The sequence below is a fragment of the Lepisma saccharinum genome, chromosome 13 (assembly GCF_977018435.1).
Source record: "Lepisma saccharinum chromosome 13, izLepSacc3.1, whole genome shotgun sequence".
Lineage (NCBI taxonomy): Eukaryota > Metazoa > Arthropoda > Insecta > Zygentoma > Lepismatidae > Lepisma > Lepisma saccharinum.
Window position 1 is genome coordinate 48,165,544 of NC_139241.1, and position 27,077 is coordinate 48,192,620.

Below are 27,077 nucleotides of genomic sequence, written 5' to 3' on the forward strand. Positions count from 1 at the left end.
ATCAGCAGATTCTCGTCGCTATTGAGACTTCAAAGAGTGATTGCATATTGTTTGAGATTTCTACACAATGCGAGGAACAAACAAGAGAAACACATAGGATCATTGTCAGCAAGTGACTTAAGATCAGCATTGCATACTTGCATTAGAAGCGTGCAACACGAAGTTTATGGCAAGGAAATACGAGAATTGTCTTCTAACAGTCAGGTGTTAAAGGATAGTAAACTTTCAAACAAGTACATTTCTCTGTAGGTATCTTCTAAAACATCTCTTGGAGTGTTAATTGACAGCTACTGACATCATCTCTGTTTACACACTAGACACTACTTTTGATGATACAGATATTTATATGATACAAAAAATGCACAATATTCAATCATAGTGCCTACCGTATATTCCATCCCCAGCTGAAGGAATAAAACTTCCCTTCGTTCCCAAACTTAGGAACTGAAGACCTTCGATGCAGATATGGAAGGAATGTGGATGATGACGTCAAAGTCACAGATTTCTGTCTAAACGAGAGACCGCAACAGGGGCAGCAAAGACACGGATAAAGAAGTTCCACTGTGGTTGATTGATTTGGTGTTTTAAGTCCACTTTATGCACAGTAAGGCTAATCGGGACTGGACCTACAGTTTAAAGTAGGATCCGAACCACTTATGCCTCTACCGGGTATCGAACCCGGGACCCCTTGATTACAAGGCGGCGACGCTACCACTGCGCCATCGGGGAGGCCCAGCTCCACTGTGAAAGAACATTCTATAGTCTAGAGAATCTTCTAAATACTTACTGCTACTTCGATTTCATCTCATAAACAAGATGAAGTTTATGTTCTGTGATTTTATCCTTCACTAAGTTGTGAGCAAAATCATATCTGCTGTCTACATTTTCACTCTCACTGCAAACAAATTATACAAAATAGTTTTACCTAATGTCAAGGGAGCTGACGTCAGTACCAGGGGAAGCCCAGCCTGGCTACGGCCATGCAAATGATTGAAGCAGTTTCACGATGTTACTGTACGTGTATTATTGAACATATTGTGAAGTAACATGGCAGTTTTGTAGAGAAACTGAACAAGTTTTGTGACACGCTACAAGTGTTCGATATGCCCCCTCTTCGTGATTCTGCGACAACAAAGTCACCGTGAGGCAATGACAGCAGTTGTTGATCACCATTTCTACAACGACCGACCCATCGGTTTGATGCTCTGGTGGTTAAGATTTTGTGGACACCCGTGATGGAAGTGGGGAGAGGAGGACCATCCAACTGGTGGATAAAGTTCTCACTGTCTGTCTCTAACATGTCAAGATACCCGTATTCTGAAATGGTTGTTCGCTGAAGAAGAAGCGGCTGTAAACTTTAAATTTTGAGACTGCACATAAAGCATTGAGTTCCGGAAAGTCACGAATATGCTCAAAGGCGCCAGAAAACTCCCATAACTTGTAATGTGTCACAAAACTAGTTGAATTTCTCCACAAAACTGCAAAGTTACTTCGTTTGTTGGTTTGTTTGAGTTGGTGTTTCAAGTCCACTTTATGCACAGTAAGGCTAATCGGGACAGGGCCTACTGTTTAAAGTGGAATCCGAACCACTACGAGCCTCCACCGGGTATCGAACCCGGGACCCCTTAATTACAAGGAGACGACGCTACTACCACTGCGCCATCGGGGAGGCTCAAAGTTACTTTGTGATACGTTCAATAATACATGTACAGTAACATCATAAAACCGCTATCAATTATTCGTAGACACCCTGTACTTTCCGGTACGTAGACTTCAGTTCATAAACAAGATGAAGGAATGTGATAGCTGATCTTCGTTCTGTGAATTTGTCCTTTCATCAAGTTACGACCACATAATATACGCTGTCTACATTTTCACTTGTCACTACCAACAAAATATGCAATAGTTTTACCTAATGACCGGGTGCTGAGGACTATGCAAGGGGGGGCTGACGACGATGCCAGGGGGGCTGAGCACCCCTTGCCTGGCTACGGGCCTGGTCTAACTATTTATACACGGCGTTTACGAGAGAGTTGCACACCCGCACCGCAACCGACATCAGCGCGCAATGCCTTCGTTGTTAGGTTAGGTGTAGTTCTCTCGTAGCATAAATACATTGTTATATCTCCGGTCTTCCAAAAAAATGTATTATTTATGCTAAGAGAACTAAACGTAACAAGCCTAATCTACTAACAAAGAGAGCATTTATCGTGACGTGAGACCGTTACGAGCTGCAACCTTCCTTTATGATCTAAATGTCAGAGTTAGATAATGAAAATCTTGGACTCAGGACACGCCACTGCTACTCACGTATGCATCTAATAGCATATATAAACTTGTGAGTAGGTTAGGCAGGTTAGGTTTAGTGTTGTTAGTGTAGCTTGCTCAGCAGACAATATATATTTTTTTATTTGTTGCTAAATGCAAAATCCTTAAGAGAAAGTATCAAAACCACGGTAAACGTGACGTCACATGGAAGCCCTCGATTTGTGTTCCATCTATGAGCAAGACAGTAAAGAAGTCGGCAAAATGATACCTGTTAAAAATTCTAAAATACAGTATTTCATTGTTACAACTACGTCCTTTACCTGGAGTAATTCTTCTCTACTTCGTCGTATGGAAAGTGAGTCCAGATCAGTTCTTCTGAGTCCGTAAGGAAGAAGTGTTCATTAAGTTGTCGCTTGAAGTTGCCCGTGGTTTCCGTAAACCCTGGAACGTAGGAAATAATGTATATAGAGTGTCAAAACCCAAAAGTTAAGATATAATACAATGTTTAAATATACTGAAAGTTCCGATTTTCCAAGAGAGTAAAAAAAGCCAGCTCTGAATATAGTGAACTCGTGGTGAACAATCGGCTATAGTAAATCAAAAGTTCCGACCTAAATATATTTCAAATTTCATTTATAATGAACCCTCTACTCTGGTTTTAGTGAACATAAAGAATTAAGTGTCTATGTACCGTAGAAATTATCATTGTTATCATCACAAGTACAGCACAGTACTTCGAAACAAACCTTATGTGTCGAATCGAGTGTAGAAAAAGCACAAACTCTAGAGAAGGATCTAGAAATAGTGTTCATTAAAAAGTATACCTTTAGCAGCCGCAGATAAGACTTTTTCAAAATGCGGTAAGCTGTAAATAAAGAGATCAAAATACTGATTTTAATATTCGATACTGTATTGTACTTGATATATTGTTTCATTAATACGCGTAGATTCTGTGCAAATCAAAACTACTTTTGCTTCAGATCTTTCATTTTCTCTGTCACTATACTCCTCAATTCAGGTTAATGGAAGAGAGCCTCCCCGGTGGCGTAATGTCATCAGCTAGGGAACGGAACTTTATGTGCTAAAAAACTCAGAAATATTTATCTTTTATGTATCATAAATGTTGAAAATATGTGATAAAAACAGGAAAATATGTGACAAAAATATCAAAATATTACATGCATTCCAAACACCTGAAATCCGTTTCCAAATGCTTACCTCCTGGCAAGCTATTTCTTGGAAGAGTTGCAGTGGATCACCATAGTTTTTTCCAAATTTTCCATTGTAAATCTGTGACGATTATCTCTAAAAAGCATCTTATATTGTGAGAAAGATCGCTCCACGTCACAAGAAAAAATTCTTGCTTATTTGAAGCACGAAATGCCACTAACGCTGAAGTTTTCCAAAGCTTCCTCTTCCTCTACTTCACCTTTCAAAACACGTGCAATTTGGCACAAAGTTTGAAACCCTTGGTTTTTCCCCAATTTTTTTTTTTACATTTAGACATTAGCACTTGTGCGTTAGATCCAGTGGGGGGTAATATTTTCCCCCAATAGGATGGTAGGCGAGGCGCCAGAAGTCTGCCAGCGAGCTTGTTCCAAGACAAAACAAACCTACTAGCACTCTCGATATGAAAGAGGTGCGGAGAATAAACATTTTTCCTTCGAGGATTTCGAGGTAGCTGAAGTCGATGAGCGATTTTATGTATTTAAAATGAAAATTCGCAAAATATGTATTTACATATGGAAAACTGAAAAATATGTATTTTTATGTAAAATAAAATTTGCTGTGTTGACATATAAGGCTATGATCAGAATTTTGGCAAAAACGAGCGTCTCTATCTTATCTCAGAAAAGAAAACATTTATTTACCTAGAGTTCCGTTCCCTAGTCATCACCTTGTAATCAAGCGGTCCAGGTTGTTCTGGCCCCACTTTAAACTGTACGTCCAGTCTCGATTAACCTTTGCCGACCTTCGCGGTGGAGCGGTTATTACAGTGCGCTACGATTAATTTGATTGATTTGTTGTTTTAAAGTCCACTTTATGCACATTAAGGCTTATGAGGACTGGACCTACAGTTTAAAGTGAGATCCGAACCAGTATGTGCCTCCATCGGGTATCGAACCCGAGACCCCTTGATTACAAGGCAACAACGCTACCACTGCGCCATCGGGAAGGATACGTTACGACACCAGGTGCCCCAGGTTGGAATTCCGGCTTGGACATGGGAGTTCTTTGTGAGTTGCCGTCCCCCGTGGCGTAGTGGTTAGCACATCGCGCTACGACGCCAGCCAGCCTGGGCATGGATGTTTGCCAGTGTCCATTCATCAATTTCATCACATCATCACTAATCCCCATCTTTGCAAATTAGCCAAAAGTGGCACAAGAAGCGAAGTAAAATAAAGCAAATCAACCAATCAATATTTGTGAGTGGCAGAAAAGCGAAGTAAATAAACCAAATCAACAAACCTAATCTGTGTGTAAAGTGAATTTAAAAACAAACTTTAAGGTTAATGGATGCATATGTATAGATCCGAGATTATATATCTAAATCCGTGAAGGTTCATTAAAAGTTGATTGTAAATCGTATATTTCAATAGGATTAATACAAAAATTGTGGCGAGTGTGTATGTGGGTATGACCGTAAGAGCAAGGTAATGTATTTTGCTTTTAGTAGTCTTTTTTCATCTTTAACTGCATTTGAGATTTTATAAAGGAATGTTAGTCTAATGGAGGAGGGATGTGATGGCCCCTCATTAATCACAAACCATGGGCACGCAATTGTGTCCATGTGCTAATGAAGATTCCAAACCAAAACATGTGTCAGTGTTGGAACGGACAGACAAAAAAAAAAAAAAAAGAAGATAAAAAAAAAGACAAAGACAAGAAGATCCTGCATTAAATATTAAGTTTTTATTTTATTTATTGCGCCATTTAGATTATTTACAGTACACCAGTACAATGATAATAAACAGGTCAGTTGTGTGAAAGTTTGTTTCATAACCTCTTTATGCTCAGATAGGCTAATCGGAATTGGAACAATTTACAGTCAAATCTGGATCACTGTACGGTCATCCACACTTCTGGGTTGTAACGTTGAAAGTTAATGGAATTATTATAACCCAGAAGTGTCCGTGACTGTACGTACACCGGGACACATTGGTTGCAAAGCGACAGCGTTACAACTACGTCATCGGGAAGCCCTTGTGTGTATTGAGAAACAAAAAATATAGAGGGGAAAATGGAAGGTAGAAATAACACGACCATGGGCGCCAGCAGGAGGGAGCCAGGGGGTACTTGCCCCCTTGAGATTTCTGCAAGGAGTTAATGTAATTGAAACGGTGAAATTGTAGAGATATTTTATAACAAAACATATTGTTTTCTGTGACTTACAGCAACTATTATTATTATTATTATTATTATTATTTGAAGTAGGATTACATTTAAGCTTACAGTCTATTTTGCACTGATTATCTAACTATAAAAAACAGCTCTTTGTCCTACATGAATAATAGAGCCATATAGAGGTTCGGATCCCACTTTAAACTGTAGGTCCAATCCCGATTCGCCTTACTGTGCATAAAGTGGACTTAAAAAACACCCAATCAAATCAAACCAAATCAAACCCTACATGAATTAATGTGAAGTATACAGTTATGCAAATTACAGATTATGGAAATTACAAATGTATGAAATTAAAAAAAAAACAGTAGTAGTAATAGTATTGTAATAATAGTAATAATAACAATAACTACAAAAAGAATAATAATAGTGGTAGAAATAGGAATAAAAAAAGTTTCTGTGACGCCCCCCCTGAGAAAAAATCCTGCGGACGCCCTTGAACATGACAAGGTTGGAGAGAGGGGAGATAGGAAACAGGTAATGAGGTAGGAAACGACAGAAGAGAGAAAGGAAATATGGAAAGAAGATAAAACGGGAAACAAGAAGAAGGAGACGTAGGTAGGTGTTGAGTGTCAGTTTCCAGAAAGCCCCGCACTACATTGGCTAACTGGCTGAACTCCACCCTGGCCCGAATTATCCTAAATGCGTCGGTTCCCGCACGGTGTCTGGTTAAGTAACAGACGCACAAAGACGATATATACATACATTTAATGTTTATAATACACATATACGAAGGACTATACAATATCTAAACAATATACACGAAGGACTGTCTGTTCGGCTGTAGAATGTCTCTACAGCGCACTTGTAACCGCGCGCGTGTAACACGGTTCTTCTCACGACGACTCTCTGATGACGACTGTTCTTTTCTTGTGGCAAAGCCCAAGCTAAGCGCTTGGCTCACCTCTCGGGACGTTCCCGAATTTACCACCTCTCGGGACGTTCCCGAATTTACTTGTGGGTGTAAGTTCCCGTAATCAAGAATGCGGGAGGTTCCGCAGTTTCTTTACTCCCACGCACTTCACATGAATAACTCACACATATACACAAAAATGGAAAACAAGATAAAAACACTAATTATATACATTGTTCACCGAACATACTCCCCCCCGTTGAAATATTAATTTCAACCACAATCAATAATTTCAATGTAGTACTCTTATGTCTCCTTAGAATAGGGGAGAGGAGCAAGTTTCACAATTGGACGTCTGTATTGTCCATCAGCTGTTCGCACTGTCACTGATCGTACTAACTTGTCTGGTCCTGGATGAACATTCACTACTCTTCCTAGCTTCCATTGTTGTGGAGGGGTAGATTCTTTCAACAACACCAGATCTCCTATCCGTAGATTTTCCTTCTTCTCCATCCACTTGGGCCGCTGCTGGAGTCTGGACAAGTACTCTGTTGCCCACCGTTTCCAAAAATATTGCGTCAATTTTTGGATCAAATGCCACTTAGACAAACAATTCGACGTGGATGTCGTAAAGTCTGCTTGTGGTACAGCCAGTAACGAATCACCGGTTAAGAAGTGTCCTGGCGTGAGTGCCGTTAGGTCATTTGGATCACTACTTAACTCCGTTAATGGCCTCGAGTTAAGACACGCCTCTATTTGTGTCAATAACGTGATGAATTGCTCATAAGTGAGTAATGTTGAGCCCATAACTCTTTTCAAGTGATATTTCACTGCCTTCACTGAAATTTCCCATACACCACCCCAGTGTGCTGCTCCGGGTGGATTGAAATTCCATTGTATGCCTTGAGAGGCCGTAACATCTGACACCGATTGGACGTGCTCTTTTTGTCGCATGAATTGAAGTAGCTTTTTCAATTCTCTGTTTGCCCCTACGAAGTTCGTTCCGCAATCGCTGAAGATCTGGTTAGGTTTGCCACGTCTGGCCACAAACCTACGTAATGCAGCAATGAATGTAGGCGTTGATGCATCATTTACCGCTTCCAAGTGAATTGCTTTGGTTGCAAGACACACGAAAAGAGCGACGTATCCTTTGGTGATTTTTGAAGACCTGAGTTGGCAACTCTTTATTGAAAATGGGCCGCAGTAATCTACACCTGTATTTGCAAATACTCTGCCTGGATTGACGCGAGGGGCTGGCAAACTACCCATGAGTTGAGTTGCTGTCAACTGTTTTTCCTTAAAACATTCTTTGCACTTAAACACAATTTTTCGAATTAAGTCCCTCCCTCGTATAATCCAAAAACGTTGCTGTAGGACAGCGAGAAGCAATTGTGGTCCCGCATGCAAATGTTTCAAATGTTCATGTTTCACGATGAGCTCTGTAAGTTTATGTTCACGAGGTAATAGAATGGGATGTTTCTTATCAATTGTCATTTGTGCATTGTGTAAACGTCCACCTACTCTCAGAATTCCCTCCTGGTCCAGGAAAGGAGTCAAATTGAGTAATGGGTTGTTCGAAGGCAAAGGATTCCCTTTTTTCAAATGCTTTATTTCTGTAGGGAATGCTGTAATTTGTGCTTGTTTCACTAACACAAGCAGTGGCGTGCGGTGATAAATCAGGCAGGGGAACAGGTCACCTGCACTTGCTCCCCATCGCATGGGTGTCTTAATATAATACAATAGATCAAGTAAAATTCAACCCTTATTGAAATGTCAGAAGTGACAAACATGAGGCACTTTAAAATTATATGACAATAATAATTTTAAAGCAAATGTGATATAATATAAAGAAAACATTAAAAATAAAATTGTTAATGCGCAACAAAGAAAAATTTGATATAAATTTGTGAGTCATCAGAGAAAGAAAATAATATTTTGTCGTGACCTGTTTCATCTCTTTATTCCTAGATTAAGTTGACGTTTTTTCATAGAGTTGAGTATTCTTGTAATTCAAACTTTCTCAATCCAATAATGGCACACAGATGGTTGAGTTTTTCATGACGTTTGCTAGATTAGTCAGGGTGGCTACTGTAGGACCATAATAAAATTCAAGTATAATTCCCGGTTTTCAAAGCGAACTTTACAAAAATTAAAGCAGATGTTTTCTCTATTTCAAACTAAGGTTTTACAGTCTCTCACCACCCACACACATACACACAAACAAATACTTATATTAACAATATATGGTTTGTGCGATTCCAATGAATCCAATAATTTTAATTCACTTGGACGGTACATATATATAATTTAAGGCGCGGATTTTACATTTGTCATTTCACATAGCTACTCGGCAGTGGCGTGCCCAAGGGGGGGTTGGTAGGGGTTATACCCCCCTTTGGCCCAATATTCCTAAAAAAAGAACGTCAATGGTAGGAAAATATGACAAAATGAGGGCGGACTACCGAGAAAAAGTATAGGTAACCCCTCCCTTACAAAAATCCTGGGCACGCCACTGCTACTCGGGACTATAAATACATCTACAAACACAAGTCACATATGTTACGGGAAATAGTAATCTACGAAAAATTGTTAATTCTATAAGAATTTTAAATTTACCTAATCAACTTCAAGATATTTTATCTTGCAATAATCTTCAGTCTATCAGATGGATTGTTCTTCAAAGAACACTAACAAAGCAAATGGATTGAGAGAATTCTGTTTTATTTTCCACGCAGCTTTATTTACCTTCCTCAATAAAAATAAAACCTAAACTGTGAAAAACTTGTTTCAGGTCACTAATAAATATGTATAAATTCAATGGAATTGGGATTTTAAAAAGTTGCAATTTTTCATGTCTACAGAGAAAATTTCAAGCAGAATTCACGCACAATTCCCGGAGCCAATAATTCACGCATAATTCCCGGAATTCAAGAAATTCCCGGTGAGTAGCCACCCTGTTAGTAGAAGTTGTTAATGTGACAAAACCCGACCTGTTCCAGACTCCCTTCTCAGGATTAAACAAGGACAACAATATAATTTGCCACTGGTAGAATATCCAGTTAATAATTGCTCTGTGTATGATTTCGTTTTAGTTTTTAATTCAGTTAGAATATGTGTTGGTTTGTTGTATATTCTGCAAAGTTGAATGAACTAAAGGCTTTCGTCCTCAGCCGGTCGATCATACAACACTCGCAACATTCGCTTCTTGTCCTGCCACTGCATGCCAGTGTTGCCACAATGTGTAAGCACAATTTCCCTTTGCAACGGGTAAAATTTCCCTTTTTCGACCATTTTTTCCCTTCATCTAAAGAATTAATAATAATAATAAATATTATCGTTGACCCATGTTCGTATGTATGTATAAAATGTTAAGCAATTTAACTTTTAAATGCTACGACTCCAGTGTTCCCGGGTGTTTGTGAGTGTCCATTCATAAACTTTATCATATCATCACTCATCCCCATCTTTGCAATTAGCCAAAAGTGGCAGAAAAGTGAAGTAAAATAAGCCAAATCAATAAACAATAAAGAAAAAATCAATAACTTTAAAGTTTTTTTTGGAAGATTTAGATTTTATTGCTAAACCAAACATTTTTTTGCGTTTTGAGATGAACGCTAAAACTATGTTAAAGTTGGAAACTGAAGATTTGTTAAGTAAAAAGCAAAACAGACAAACAGAGATTGCATTTAGGGAGGCCAATACCCCTTGTCTTAATCACACCATCAGAAGAAAATTAAAAATATTCTAGTAAGGCTGTTCTAGTTAGGCGCAGATGAAACGTCACTTCCTTTAGATATGAAGAGTTTGTATGGAAAATCTCATTTTTGCCTCCCATCAATTTTTTTAAATTCGGCGCATGTGTATACACGTTTTATTTTTAAAAAATTATAGTACATACCTGAGTAAATGTTCTATTCTGGTAAATTTTACATATTAGGTGAAAACTTCTAAAACACAGCAAGTTTTTTTTTAATAAAATTTAATCCATTGAGTCTGAGAGGTATTGTTGGTCACTTCTTGCCACTCCGCACCGAAATATTTAACTTGTTTCCGTGGTGTTTTTTCATCTTCCAATAATTCTCCACGACGTTTTGTATATTCTGGAGCTGCAGATCGTTTCCTTTTCTCGCCTTGTTCTTCCATCGTCCAAGACGGACACAACCTTCCACCAAACAATCGCACTCGCACACGAATAACCCAGTGTCCAATGAAGACTGAAGTAAAGATAGTTTGCGACCAAGAGAACTTTATGGTTTGCACGTGCAGTGTTGAGGCAAAATTCAGAGAACCACGGAAAACTTTAAACAATACCCAAAGACTCCCACTCCCAAAGCCGGGACATAAGGTTGAATGGTCAATAACCTCTAGCCCCAAACGGTAGCCAGATGTGGACCAACCCAAATTCCACCCTTCCTCTCAGAACAAAGTATACGACAATTTTTTTTTAAAAAAAGTTCTCATTTTCAAAATTGGAATCTCTTATAATGTTTAATATAATTAATGTTGAGTCTGTCCTAAAATTTCCCTAAAAATTCGCTATTTTCAATCGAATTTCCCTTTTCCCTTTTCACTTAAAATTAGCTGCAAATTTCCCTTCAAAAAGGGAAATTTCCCTTCAAAAAGGGAAATTTCCCTTCAAGTGGCAACACTGCTGCATGCCTTGAAACTTTGGTCTTGGGGTTGGTGGAACAGGTGGATGTGAGCTGTTCCCTCGGAAGCTATTTCCCAGCGTTTAGCCAAAGCATTTAGCAGACGCTTAGACTGTAGAAGATTTTTCCAGTTCGTTATGAATGACCGACACAATTTTACAATGAGATTAGGAAACTATAGACTTACTACACTCAAAACCATCACTACGACGCAATTAAAATTTAGCACACAGCAAAAACTCGAAGGAAAACGAATTCGCTATGTCTCTCGTAGGGAACAGCTAGAGAGTTCAGCTTCCGCGGCACCATGAGGATCGTTTATCTTCGTACGTGGTCGGAAATACTCGGCTTCAGACAGTAGAGGGCATGATACTAAGAGACCATGGTAGAGCATGGGGTGAGAACCATGATGCGTTGGGGGTAGATGACGTCAACAAACGTCCAGCCACGGTGAAAGATTTTCTTCAGTGTTACTTTTGGAAACGTTGATTTCGAGAGAAAAGTGTTCTTATTATGTTAATATAAATAATTTAAATAGCCCAAAGGGCAGTAAGTAGGAGGGAACAGCCTGTTCCCTCTGTTCCATGGAGGGACCGCCACTGAACACAAGCAACGTGTGATTAAGTTCGCGTGCTGAGAGGGGTCCAAACTGACGTTCATTAACACTTCGCTTGGTGTTATGCATAAATCTGAAGCACCAAGCCGCTACTCGTTGGAGCTTTGATAAGTTTGAATACTTGTTTACTAATAACTCCTCCACCTCGACCGAAGACTGTAATACGAGAAGGCCCTTTTTTCTCTCTCTCTCAACCTCAGCTGTTGCTGCGTTGACCGTGCGTGTAGGATTGAAGGACTGATTACGTAACCACTGTGGGCGGAAGAACCAAATATCACGTTCGAGCAGGGTTGAGGGAGAAATTCCTCTTGTCGCCAAATCAGCTGGATTCTCTTCACTGCACAAGTGGAACCAATTCTCTGCAGGGAGAACGTCGTGTATTTTAGCAACTCTGTTGGCAATAAATGTACGCCAATTAGAAGGAGAAGAGTTTATCCAACACAACACTATTGTAGAGTCAGTAAATGCACGCATCTCTGTAATGTTCAAATGAAGAGCTTCCTTTATTGTCTGCAGCAAACGTATGAGTAACACTGCAGCACAGAGTTCGAGTCTCGGGAGAGTCACTTTCTTCAGAGGCGCGACTCTTGTTTTGCTTGCTACAAGATGCACTTCAACACTGCCGTCGCTGTATGTAGAACGTAAATAGGCAGTGGCCGCATAGGCCCGCTCGGAACTGTCACAAAAGCCTATCACTTCGCACGTTAGTGGTTTTGAAGACACGATGCGCCTAGGCACCTTAATATCCTGCAACGTATGCAACTCCGCCCGAAAACTTCGCCATGCAATTTCTAGTTCTGGTGGAAGTACATCGTCCCAGTCAAGTTTAACTTGCCAAAGTGTTTGCATGAAGATCTTTGCTTTGACAGTTACTGGAGATATCCACCCGAGGGGGTAAAATATTTTCGCGATGTCTGATAACAAAATGCGCTTGGTCAACTGCTCACGAATTGCGGGTTGCGTCATTGATATCGCGAATTCGTCACTCGCTGGATGCCATTCGATCCCGAGTGCTTTTATATGTTCATTTATGCTCACATCCAATGCAAAGTTCGTTTCTCGCAAATGTACAGGGATTTCATTCAATACTTCTGAATTGATCGAGCACCATTTCCGCAATTCGAAACCACCTCTTTGTAGAAGTTCACTTATTTGTTTTTGTAACGCGATAGCTTGCGTTACTGTATCACTGCCAGTCACTAGATTGTCTACAAAAAAGTCTCTCAATGTAATCGCCGCTGCTTCAGGAAAGTCTGCCTCTTCGTCGCGGGCCAGCTGTTGTAAACACCTGGTGGCTAAGAAAGGAGCACTAGCCGTACCAAACGTCAGTCTCTCTAATCTGAAGTCTCGTATCTCTTCTTTCGGTGACTTTCTCCACACAATGCGATGATATTCTGCATCATCTGGGTGTAATTTCACCTGTCGAAACATTTTGACAACGTCCGAAGTAAGGGCTATTTGATACGTACGAAAACGTAGCAACAAAGGCATTATGTCGTCTTGTATCTTGGGGCCTACAAGCAACTTATCGTTGAGGGAAACTCCTGTCGTCGTCTTCGCACTGGCGTCGTACACGATCCGTAAAGCCATTGTAGAACTGTCCTTTTTGATGACACTATGGTGTGGTAGGTAGCAACTGCTTTCTTGGGACACAGGTAATTCTGAATTCGGAATGGCGGACATATGACCCAAGTCTAGGTATTCTTGCATACACTCAGCATACTTTTCTTGACATTGTAGATTCTTGACGAGTTGTTTCTCCACTTGTTTGAGACGCTGCACCGCTAGGGGACGTGAAGCTCCCAGAACACCGCTTTGTTCTCGGAAGGGCAATCTCACAACATAACGACCGTCGATGTCACGTTCGTGTGTGTTTCGAAAATGTTGTTCACAAAAGTTTTCTTCTTCGTTGTACAATTTTACCGATGGCACAGTCTCTATTTCCCAGAAGCGCTGTAGGGTAGCGTCCAGATCACTACATGACGCATGATGTGATGACACTGCGCGTTTATTGCGCGGAACGTTAATTCTGCCCATAAGAATCCACCCAAGTGAAGTACTTATGGCTGTCGGTGTACCTACTGGACCTGCGACTTTCTCAGGTCTTAAAAGTAAGGGAACAATGTCCGCACCAAATAAAATGTCTATTTTCCCTGGTTTGTTGAAGGACGGGTCGGCAAGATCGAGGTTATGTAAGTGTGTCCACTGTTGATCAAAAGTGAATTGCTGCTTGGGCAAATTATTTGTAATCTTCTTCACAACGATGGCTTTGGTGGTGTACGTTTCGTTGCCCGCTTTTGACCTAAACTGTAGGTCCACCATGGAACGAGAAGTACCGATACCGGTTGCTGAAATACCGGATATGGCAACACTGATGTGTTTCTTTCGAAGGCCTAATTGCTGACTACAGTCTTCCGTGACAAATGTACACTCGGAGCCCGTATCTAAGAGTGCACGAAAATGCCGAACGTTGTTGTGTCTATCCCTAACGCCCACGGTGGCTGTAGACAAGAGAACTTCCTGCAACGGAATGGCTTTCTTCTTGCTGGCGATGTGGGACGTTACTTGCTGCGTAGAACTGGGGTTTTCACGAGAGAAGTGAAGGGATGTGTGGTGCTTTCTAAAGCACACCATACACGTGCGTGAAGTACACTTTCCGACGTTACAATTCGATTGCAAACAGTTGTAGCACAGATTGTTGCTTTTCACAAAATAGTACCGTTCTTGCACCGACATTTGTTGATACTTCTGACAAGTATGCAACCTGTGGTGTCCGCGGCATTTAAGACACACAGTTTCAGCACCTGTGTGATACGAATTCACATTCTTCTTTACTTGACGATCAGTGGCCTTGGGAGGGGGTTTGCTAGACATTGGGAGGCTGGAGGTCACCGTAGACGCTGCAAGAGCTCTGGCACGCACATCCAGGAACGTAGTCAGATCCTCGAACTTGGGCACTTCTGCATTCTTCAGAGAAAGTTCCCACTGTTGCCTAGATTCTGCATCCAACTTGTCGGTGGTGTGAAATACTAATATTGCATCCCAAGCCTCTACAGGGATGTCCAAAACCTTCAGCACACGCACACACTCAGAAGTGACGTCAATGAGCTTGCGTAACCCTGTAGCCGAGCGTGATGGCACACAAGGTTGATTAACCAAACGATAAATTGTGCTGTTCACAATCTCTCTCTTGTTTTGGTACCGCGAAACTAGCAGATTCCACGCCTCCTCGTAGTTTGCATCTGTTATTGCGATGGACTGGATTAATAATGACGGTTCACCCTTTAATGCAGAATTCAAGTACTGCAACTTCTGAGCGCCACTGAGGTGTTTGTTGTCATGAACCGATGCCACGAATAAGTCCCGAAATGACAACCATTGATGAATGTCACCACTGAATTCTGGTAATGTTAGTTTTGGTAACCGAACGTCACTTTTCGCATCACTGTTCACCGCGACCGCGACAACGGGAGAAACGGCTTCCTTCTGTTTTTGGTACAGGGAGCCCAACAAGAACTCTAATCTGTCTTGCACCGCACTCAGTTCATCGTAGTACTCGGAGAACATTGTTTCTTCGCACTGTTTAGCGAGATTCACAAGTAATGCACTACAGTCTGCACTTAGTTGAAGGACCTTGTCTATGTAGACTTGAATTGTCGCACTTTCCAGCGTTGGTGAAGCTGACTTGTTTTCAATCCGAGTAACTTCCCGCTTGAGGACTGTCTTTGACGCCTGTAACTGCTCCATGTTGACTCGTCGTACAAGAGACGCTAAACGCATATGGCGGACCGAGGGTGTGGCACGTTGACTCTTCTTCTGGCTCGTTGATTTCCCGACGACAAACTACCGGAATACGGCACGAAAACTACAATTGCGACGCATCCGGCCCGGAGGACCATTTGTTGAGTGTCAGTTTCCAGAAAGCCCCGCACTACACTGGCTAACTGGCTGAACTCCACCCTGGCCCGAATTATCCTAAATGCGTCGGTTCCCGCACGGTGTCTGGTTAAGTAACAGACGCACAAAGACGATATATACATACATTTAATGTTTATAATACACATATACGAAGGACTATACAATATCTAAACAATATACACGAAGGACTGTCTGTTCGGCTGTAGAATGTCTCTACAGCGCACTTGTAACCGCGCGCGTGTAACACGGTTCTTCTCACGACGACTCTCTGATGACGACTGTTCTTTTCTTGTGGCAAAGCCCAAGCTAAGCGCTTGGCTCACCTCTCGGGACGTTCCCGAATTTACCACCTCTCGGGACGTTCCCGAATTTACTTGTGGGTGTAAGTTCCCGTAATCAAGAATGCGGGAGGTTCCGCAGTTTCTTTACTCCCACGCACTTCACATGAATAACTCACACATATACACAAAAATGGAAAACAAGATAAAAACACTAATTATATACATTGTTCACCGAACAGTAGGAATATCAATAAAGAAAACATAGAGAGATGAGGATGGAGAAATAGGAAAGGTAGAAAGAAAGGGATAATGAATCACAGAGAGAAGCTAGGAAACGATAAAGGCTACGACAGAGAGAGAGAGAGAGAGAGAGAGAGAGAGAGAGAATGAGGGGTAACAAAGAAGATAACGCATGGAGAGAGAGAGAGATAAAGAAAATGAAGAAAAAATAGCGAAAAGAGCAAAATCGGTTGAGTAAATATAAGGTGCAGTCTATAAAATGACTAATCAGGAAGAAAAGGTTTGAAGTTGATGACGTTTGTGTATGGATCAAACAGTAAACATAAAACAAACAAGCATAAACAAACGAGACAGAGATAAGAAAAGTGTAACATTCCCGAGGCAGGCACACAAATTATACAGAAAATAATTGCAGTGCAGACAGAAGCAGCACGCGGAAACACTTGAGGAGACGACGCAGAGTGTGCACAGCGACAGTAAAAGGGTAAATACACGTTTTCATTGTGACGGAACGTTGAGGACATATCGATTTCGCCCACCGTGTCCTTAATAACCAAGAATATCGACAATCCTGACATACGGCAACCACTTCGGCTCGATGCGTATTTACGCAGTAAGCTCGTAGCTGTCCTCAGGGAGATTGGAGTGAAGTACTCTTTGGAACAAGGAGATTAGATAAACGTTCGCTGTGTGCTTGTTACAAACGTTGCAATAGCGTAGGGAAATTATTACAAGATAACGTTATGTTGTATGCAATTAGAACAGTGGGAAGTATGACCCAGAAACAAGCAAACAACTTTCAATTTTGAAAAGTGTTAACGTTACGGATAGAAAGAGGATTTGCTAAGAGCGGTTCGAGATGAAATTTTCACCCGGCGAGGTAGAATTTTGGCGCCCCATTTCTACCTTGCTACCCCATAACTTTCCACCCGGGTGCCTCTGCCTTCCACCATTCCTCAGTTAAAAAAAGATGACCATATTATATACCAGATGGCCACAATCAAAGTTGCCCTCTGGGACCCTTTCAAAGCAACGTATCGCGGTGAAACTTAGTTCAGAGGCTATAGAGACCATGGGTTTGTGCACTTTATGCACAGAAAGGCTAATCGGGACTGGACGTACAGTTTAAAGTGGGATCCGAACACTGTGTGTCTCCACCGGGTATCGAACCCGGGAATCTTTGATAATAAGGCGACGAAGCTACCACTGCGCCATCGGGGAGGCCCGGAGGCTGAAGAAGATATATATTTCAAACATCATGGATTAAAGAAATGGACTGTACAGATTAAATCGGGACGCCTGGTAGCCTTATAAAATTAAAATTGCTAAATATTGCAGACTGCAGCTTTCTGGGACTTGCCTCCCTCCACAACAAACCCATTCATTTATCCAAGGACAAGAACGAACTCGTGTATTATTGTGTGTGTGTGTGAGAGAGAGAGGACCTCCTCCGTGGCAGTGCGGTCTAGCTGTGCTTCGGGCTCCGATTGCGGGACGGCATGGGTTCAGTCTCTGGGTTCTCGACCTGTGCATAGGACCGGTGACAACCCACCATCGTGAAGAAATTGGGGAGCTACGAGTGAGTAGCGTAATCCGGTCTCGGAAATATCCTATAACGACTAGAGGTTTGACGTGCTGACCACACGTCACCCCATTACCAGTTGAAGATCTACACATCTCTAGGTAGGAATGTGAGAGGGAGACTGGCAGTCGGGAGATGTGCCTAGGCCCTTCAAGGGCTGTCGAGCCACGGGTTATTATTTATTATCAGTGTGTGTGTGTGTGAGAGAGAGATATCATTTGTCCTGACTGTAGAGTGGGATGCATAAATATTACGAAGCAAATTTTCCATCGCCACGTTTATTCTATTTGTTTTACGCAATGAGAGATTCAAGAATTAAAACAAAACATCAAACAAGCTGCTGACATCCTCTGCACCAGAATACGTGAAAACGCAGTCCTCAAAAACACACAGGATGCAAGGGAAACGTTAAGCAGTACTGGCGCAAATCAATTCCTTAAAATAAAGGGAAATACAATCAAAATGGATTAAAAATAGCACTGGACCGTTTGGTTACTGGAATGGTTAGCGCATCGCGCTACGACGCCAGTGATCACAGGGAACACACCATGGGGGTTCTTTCATCATTTTTATCACATCGTCACTCATCCTCATCATCGCGATTAGTTAACATTGTCAGAAAGGACCCGTTAAAAAATGAAAATCAAATCAAATTCCAGAGACCAATCTCAAAGAGGGGGTAATTTTACCTGAGCATCCATTTCTACTGCAATTAAAAGTTCGTGATTGGACGTTAATTGAGGTGATCTCAACAGCTTCGCAACTTGCGCTCATTTCCCTTTCGTCTAGCATTGACGAGCATCTAACGCACCTCCCACTTAACTTCTCCCTGCATTTTAGCTTGGGAAGGTAATTATATTTCTACTACATTTACCCAAAATACTTCCTATATATGATTCGATATAGCCATCTCGCAATTAGCCAAAAGTAGCAGAAACGCAACCAATCAATATAGTCATCTGAACTTCACAGTGTTAAAGAAAATGGAATCGTATTCACATAAACTGTAATGGAAAACAGCTCGAGCAGGTCCGGAAAGCATAAAATGCACACTATCAATTGAACCAGACAATATTTTGGAAAACAAGAAATGGAACGAGGGCCAAACTACAAATACAGGGTGATTCAAAAAATGTTAACACTGTATGGGAAATACAAAATGTACTACTCACAGTCTACGTTTACTACTTTGAGTGAATTATATTGAACAAATTTACATGACAATATTTTCACATGGTCTCTAGTTGTTTACCTGTCCCATGAAGCCTCTATAACAAGTGTCATTGAAGCAAAGTTTCCTCCTTTAAGCAAATTTTCTACATATTTCCCATATAATGTTAACATTTTTTGAATCGCCCTATATATAAATCAGTGATAGAACCAATACTACTGTATGGAAGTGAGAACTCGAAAGGAATGGAACTTAGTAAGATAACAACTGTAGAAATGAAATGCTACCGAAAGATAGTAGGAAAACCAAGAAGAGGAAGAGTAAGAAACGAAGAACTGGAGCAAACATAAATTGAAAACCATCTCATCAAAAGACAGATAAAATGGGTTGGCTATGTAACCACAATGGATGAGGAGAGGAAACCAAAGCTGTTCTTGGAGGCAAGACCAGAAGGAAGGAGGCCCAGGGGTAGCCCAAGGAGGACGTTGTGGAAGAAATAGGAAGAAGAAGAGGGAAGACATTCCAAGAAAGAAGATGGCCAAGAACAGAGGAGAATAGAGAACGTGGGTCCCCGACGCTGTAATGGCATAAGGGTAGAGAAAGAAGAGGTACTCACCCGTGCCCCAGGTGCAGTCGACGAATCTCCAGGCTCCGTGCAGGAAGACCGCATTCCAGGCGTGACAGGAGTCCTTTCCGGGCTGGAACTTGTAGCCCGCCCGGAAGTCGTGCCCACGGGCGAATCCGTGCAGCTTCTTCACCCGGATACTCTCCAGCTCGCACATCTCGGTGAAGAGCTTCACGAAATCCCTGCACACGCCGGCCCTGTGCTTCAGGATCTCTTGTGACGTCAGCACCACGTCCACGTACTTCCAGTCGAACCTGCAAAATATCGGCGTTAATTCATGATACAGTCCTAGTAAAAGGATTAATAAAAAGGAAAATCTTACGTAGGGTCAATAGGAATATTACTTTTTTAGCGTTTGTGAGCTTTAGAAAGAGAAGGATTAATTACATGGCTCGGGTGCAAAAACGTGATAAGTGACATTTTGGTCATTTCTGAGTTCATTAAGAAAAAAGGTTATTAGAAGCTATACTAAAGAGCGTATCCAGGGGGTGGGTCCCCAAATTCATTCATTTTTTTTTTGAAAATACAATGGTAGATTCAGCATACTTTCCAATGAGACACTTGATGTGGCAGGTATAGAAAATTATCTCTGTGTGCACGGTTTATGGATTCTCAAAATAACATCCACTATTTTTTCCCTTAGTTTCACACTGGGTAGTGATATACCAGCTGAAAATCTGACTTCAGTTAAATGGAGTTGTCCAAGTGAACCATCCAAAGCAAATGATTTTCTAGATGCAGTTGAAAAGGGGACTTTCCTTTATCTGTGAAAAGGTTTTCAGTTTTACTGTACAGTTGTCAAAGTATTTAGAGCCCTCGTTACAATTTAGCCTTTGCTCTTTCTTACCCGATAGACGTCACAGAACTGCTTCAGAGATTTGGGAAGATTTCAGATGAAGAGTTCAGCCAAATATTTCAAACTGCTTCTGAAAAGTGTCAACGGACGTTCAATTCTGAAATTACGATTCCAAGAATAACAAAACACCTCTCCCCCCCCCCAAGATAACGAAATAACTATCATTCTACCATTATAGAATGGCCGCGGTGGCTCAGTCGGTAACGCGTCTGACTACCATGCTCAAGGTTCGATCCCCGGCCGGTTCAAATCCGGGAACTTTTCTAACGTAGGAAGCGGCCCCGGCGCCCACCCAGCGTCGAATAACATGGGTACCTGGGGGAAACCCTGGGGGGTAAAGGCGGTCAGGGGCGTGATGCTGATCACATCACCCCCACTCACGACCGGATCAAGAAAGTGTGGGGCGTTACCCCCACACCCCCTATACGCCTTCATGGCGTGGTGCTATGCACAGGGGAACACTTTACTTTACTTTTTACCTACCAGTATAGAGGGGGGATGCGCCATTACCCTTAGAGGATAGGGACTCCTGGTTGGACCCTCCCAAAATTTTATTTCTGGATACGCCCCTGGCTATACTGTAGATTGTTTTTGTGTTGTGTTTACCAATTTCAGAAGGCCTCACTGAGTCCAAATCAAATTATATGACATGGCAATTTTACTCGAAAATTGAAGGATTGCACATTTTACTCTGTAACTAAAAAACGACCAAAATTTCACTTACCATGTTATACACCCGAGCCGTTCAATTATAACCTTCATATGTATATACGGATGTCTTGTAGGCCAGAATATATATCCTGGTACACTTCCCATCACTGAGTGATCTATTGTGGACAGTGTTTTATTGCCAAATCTATGTTTCGTGCAGACATGGAGACTGACATGTCTGTTTCTTGCAAAATCCTTCGATTGATTAATTGATTGATTTAGTTTATTTTACTTCACTTTTGTGCCTCTTGGCTAATTTGCGAAGATTGGGATGAGTGATGAAATGATGAAATTGATGAATGGACATTCACAAACAACCAAGCCTTACCGGGATTCGAACCCGGGACCCTAGGCGTCGCACCTCGATGTGCTAACCACTCGGCCACAGGGTCGGGCACAAAATCCTTCGAATGTGCAATCAAATAATACCAACGAGTTATGCTAAACCTTAGAGCAGTGGTTCTAAACTTTTCTGAAACAGTGTCCCGGCAAATTCTTTTTTCTTAAGTCAATGTTCCGATTCCAACAAATTTACTCGTAAAAACCTTTCTAATTTTTAAAAATATATGTTAATTGTTTAAATTAGTTAATTGTACATAAACTTGTAGGAATTTACTTCTATTTTATTCAAACTTGACATCGATTCGTGGACGCAGCGGACACGTCGGTGCCTTGCAATCCAGGGATCGATACCCGGTAAAGGCAAATATAGGTTCGGATCCCACTTTAAACTATAGGTCCAGTCCCGATTAGCCTTTCTGTGAATAAAGTGGATTTAAAACCAGACTAATTACATAGTTATCATTTCAGCACTGATAGTTCGTAAATGTACACACATGTCTGTACATAATAACCTATAGCTCTACAGCCCGTGAGGGCCTTGGCTTACCTACCGACAGCTGGTCTCCCTCCCACACTGTTCCTCCGTCACCTGTTATAGCGTGGAGGTCTTAGACCAGTATTGGGGTGACGGGTGGTCAGCCCGACGAACCCCCAGCCGTTGTAGGTCTTCTCGACCGGGTTACCGCTCACTCATTCGGAGCTCCCCAATTTCCTCACGATAGTGGGTTCCCACCGGCCCTATACGTAGGCCGAATAAATTCCGACCAGAGCCGGATTCGAACCTACGCCATCCCGCAGCGAACGATCTCAAGACGAGTGAACGCCTTAACCCGCTCTGCTACGGAGGAGGACCATGTCTGTACATAGAAATATCAAATCTCAAGGATTTGCAAAACTTGAAATGTGTGTGCTGACATTTTCCTCATCAATTGCAAGCTATATTCTAATTTTTTAAGTGGGTTTAAATTAGTAAACATTCTTTAACGTTAATAGTGCATTTTGGCGTTTTCTGGTTGATTGCGTATCATAATGCTCGTTTATAGTTTCATGCACCCTTCATTTACAGTTCACGGGGAGGCAAGGAATGGGAGATACTTTAAGTTTGGCAATGTAGTATATCATAAAAATTTCCGGTGGCCATGGCAACTGGACCAACTTGATTGGTTCGAGGGTTCATGTGACCTTCCCTGCTTTCCGACGCAAAAGGCAAAAATAGAATTCCAAGTTTGTTCCTTCATCGTGCGGGCTTGAAAAACAAGAAACAGGTAGGGAACCAGCTTTTCGAAGTGTTCAAATTAATATAAGGTTTATTTTGAAGTATTGTATGATGCTAACAATGAGAACTCTTCTTGGCCATTTCATTGTTTGGTTCACTGAAACCACAGTTGAGGATTCACTTTAAATAAATTTGTCACATATAAGGGACGATACTTGTTATTTAGGTTTGCTTCAATAGAATACTTTTACATACAAAGTCGACTGTACTTCGGGGTGGCGAGACAACAAGTTGCGAATTGTATGCTACCATCGTTGGAGTGGGTATCAGTGGCGTAACCACAGGGGGGTGGGTCAGGGCGGCATTCCCCCCCCCCCCCAACCTTGGACGGAAATGAGTTCTAGGGTGGCAAACATTGACGGCTAAGTGTACCTGCAGGCGGCAATTACCGCCCACAACTTCATATTTTATGTACATAAAAATATTTTACATAAAATTTTCTTGCTCGCTTCGCTCGCAATGTTCGAGCAATCTAAATGAAAATAGTTGTAAAATGGATTGATTGAATTGTTATTTTAAGTCCACTTTACGCACAGAAAGGCTAATCGGGACTGGACATACAGTTTAAAGTGGGATCCGAACCACTGTGCCATGTGCCTCCACCGAGTATCGAACCCGGGACCCCTTGATCACAAGGCGACGACGTTAGCACTACACCATCGGGGAGGTCCAAAAGTTGTAAAAGAGAATGCATTGGCGTCCCGTGAAATTATTTGCGCCCTATTAAATCAATAGTGATTTCAGTCTGCAAAAAAATTGGATCGAAAAAATGTTTTTGCTCGCTTCGCTCGCAGTTTGTTTACTGTAATGCATTGTAACTTAGCAGAGAGAGAAGTAACACTTGTATTAAATGATTTTGTTTTAAATGTATGAACAATTGTTTTGAGGAAAGGGAGCGTGTACAATTTACGTAATTTTTGCTGTTGATTTATTGTGAGATTGATGAATTGATTGTGTAATGTATTTAAATAATATATATTGTATATAATATGTATTAAGGAAACTTTGAATACGTACACAATTTAGTGTCGCTCCATGTTGCATATATGTGAAACATATATCGTCCATGAAAGTTATACATGTTAATGTAAAAAAATAATTATTATATTTGAAATGCATTTATCAAGCATTGCTATCTTTCAAAAATAGTTTGTGTGGTCGTTTTACATTATTAATGTGAAATTGAACATGTTGAAAACATAATTAAAATAGTTTGTTCGAAGACAAATGCTTTAGCACCAACTTCTAGCCTCCTTTTGCGTAATTCAAGAGGACAATAATGTCTTTGGTACTACTACTACTACTACTACTACTACTACTACTACTACTACTAATAATAATAATAATAATAATAATAACGTTGGTCCCGGGTTCGAATCCCGGCTTGGGCATGGATGTTTGTGAGTGTCCATTCATGAATTTCGTCATATTATCACTGATCCCCATCTTCGCAAATTAGACAAAGGTGGCACAAGAAGCGAAGTAAAATAAAGAAACTGAATAATAATAATAATAATGTTATAATAACATTATTATCATTAACATTATTATTATTAAAATTATTATTATTATTGGTACGTTTTTCCTGGTACTTGCTCCCCCCAGACAAAAATGTGTGGTTGCGCCTCTGCTGGGTATAATAGGGGAGAATATATGCCGACGTCGATACATATTTGCTGATGTAAATATACATAAGTGATGCAGCGTTCATATCGCGTGCATTGAAAACGAAAGTGCTACAGTATTCAATCATTCACCTAGAGAAAAGTCGAGTGGAGGCGACCCATGACATTTTGTAACTATTTCTGGATTTGTTTGTTGGCGGGTCGAGTAAACTTGGTTTCTGGCACTTTGTGCTACATTTACCTGGAAGTTTGGTTCTACCTGAATCACTTGGTAGTGTCATATCGTCTCGTGTGTGTCTCGTTCTTGGTTTCGTCTCGATTTATAAGCTCATGTCTCGTTCTCGTCTCAGAATCAAAGGGTTATTATTTTCTCATGAGCCTCAGGACCTGGTGGGGGTTTATTCTTCCAGATAGCTTGTCCGGAATATTACATCTGAAGGTGTAGAGGTACATTTAGAGCCAATAGGAGCTTTGTGAATTTTTTGGGGGTGTAGATAATTCTCTGGTGTTGCTCCACATTGCTACGCCAAAAATGTAGTCTATGGTTTGGCAAGTGTTTCCACAATCGGAGGATAAAATTCTGCCTTAACAGGGATGAAATTTATCTTGTTTCGTTCAATTTTTCTGATCATCTAAAAATTTGAAAATCAACAGTCACCAGTTGCCTAGGCATAGATTTTCCTTCGAGTGGTCTCAATGATAGATGAAATATTTGTCAGATGGAAGCTGCTTAGCTAGTCATGACTGTAAATATTTCTTCGCTCTCTGTATCTCTCTCTCTCTCTCTCTCTCTCTCTCTCCTTATCTGTTTTCTTTGTACCTTTCTCTAACGGTATTTTATTCTGCTGTTTTCCTTTTTCTTTTCTTTCATTTTTTCATCTTCTGCTTGTTTATATCTTCCTTCCCTTCTCCTTTTTCCTCCACCCATTTATAACTTTCTCTCTTTCTTCTTAGTATAATTTTCTTCCATCTTTCTCTCTTCCTGTGTCTCCATACCTATTTTTCCCTGTTGCTGATTCTCATTCATTCCATCTTATCTGCCTCTCTATCATTTATTTTCGTCAAACCGTACTAAAAGGGGATGTTATATACGGGAATATTTGATATAATACTGACTACCAAAAAAATGCATAAACTGTCGTTAAGGCCATGGAGCAAAGGCATTTTCGATAGAACTGGACACTTACGTGATATTGTTGGCAATCCATCTAAAGAAGGCACGAGTCTTTTCGATGTCGTTCGAGGCCGGTTTCACGAGATATCGAACGAGGCGTTCGAGATTTCTCGTCTCCGATTCTGGGGCCAGGAGAACGTGGGCGTCGATTTCGTCGAAGACGTAGAGGTCCGGAAGCAGCTCCAGTTTCCGGCACGGAGGCGGTTTGGCGGCGAACTCCGGCGCCTCGTCCGTGATGATGTCGTTCTCCGTCTGCACCGCCGTGTCCACTTTGGTCACCGGCAGGGTGACGCAGGACCCCACGGGAGAACCGTCCTCGGGGCTGTCCAGGTCCTTCTGCGCGAGCCTCTGCGAGAAGTGTCCCCTAGCGACGGAACTCTGTGCGTCGCGGTACACCGAACCGGTTTCCGACCCGTCGCCGCAGATGACGTCGTTGTTGTTGTCGTCCTCCGTCGTGGACTCGACGGAGCGCTGCTGGACCGGACGCGCCGAGCGACGCTTGGCCGGGCTGGCTGGTGGGGTCGGACGGAAGTCCTCCTGCAAGCTTGGACGGAAGTCCGTCTGTACGCTCTTTGTCCTGGTGGACTTCTCCGTCTGGCACACCGCGTCCTTGGTTTCCGCCCACCCGCTCGAGCGGTGTTGGTGCTGCTCTCGCCCGGCCAGGAACACGATCCGCTGGTCAGTCTGCGCGAACGCGTCCGTGCATTTGTGCTGCACCCTGTTGTGCGCCGTCGTCTGCGTCTCCATGTCCATCTTGTCAGAGAGGTCCCAGTCGAACTCCTCGTCTTCTGGCACTGGCTCCGTCTGAGAGTCGGAGTCCACGCGAACGAGTTTGTGGTTGTCGTTGGCCGAGACCACCGACTCCCACGATCTGCCGTGGAGCGTCTTCGTTATCCATGCCTCCACCGGTCCGCCGTTGGGCGTATTGGAGGATGACGTCACGACCCGCTTGCTACCCATCCTTGGTTTGCGGCTCGTCCCGCAGCCCATTCTGCCTTCCCCCTGAAAGAGAAAGAAGAAGAATAAAGATATTTGCGTCACACTTGAGCTTGACTACACTGTAAAAAAAAAAGCCGTAATTTTACGGTGACCCCACCGGCAGCTCGGGCGCCAGTGGCGTCGCCGTAAAATTACAGTGGTTTCACCGTAATTATGAACAAAATTGCACCGTATTATTACAGAAATTTCATCGTTCCGTTACGGTTCAAGTACTGCAAGTGATACTGTCATTTCACCGTAATTATACAGAAAATTTCCCGTGATAGCAACAGTGAAGGATGCTATAATTTCACCGTAATTTTACAGAAAATTTCCTGTGATAGGAACAGTCAGTATTTTGCTTTTCTTCTTTTTCATTGTAACAATATTAACAGCAACATACTTTTAATGGCTTAAAACTATATTCTGAGTTATTTTCCGCAATGTGTTGCATTTATAAAGGTTACATGTTCATGGTGACTAAAATCACTTTGACATTATAAATTTAAG

At 41.7% G+C, this 27,077-nt stretch overlaps 1 protein-coding gene across 1 annotated transcript in view; it reads right to left on the reverse strand.

Annotated features, from left to right (window-relative positions):
- The window catches only part of LOC145996947 (uncharacterized), a 151,219-nt gene that overhangs the window by 47,859 nt on the left and 76,283 nt on the right, over positions 1 to 27,077 (reverse strand). The window contains exons 2-4 of the mRNA XM_083133533.1: positions 25,603 to 26,591; positions 19,597 to 19,859; positions 2,589 to 2,709 (exon numbers count right to left, since the gene is read on the reverse strand). Of these exons, the coding sequence (XP_082989659.1) occupies positions 2,589 to 2,709; positions 19,597 to 19,859; positions 25,603 to 26,591 (1,373 nt within the window). The remainder of the gene's footprint in view (positions 1 to 2,588; positions 2,710 to 19,596; positions 19,860 to 25,602; positions 26,592 to 27,077) is intronic.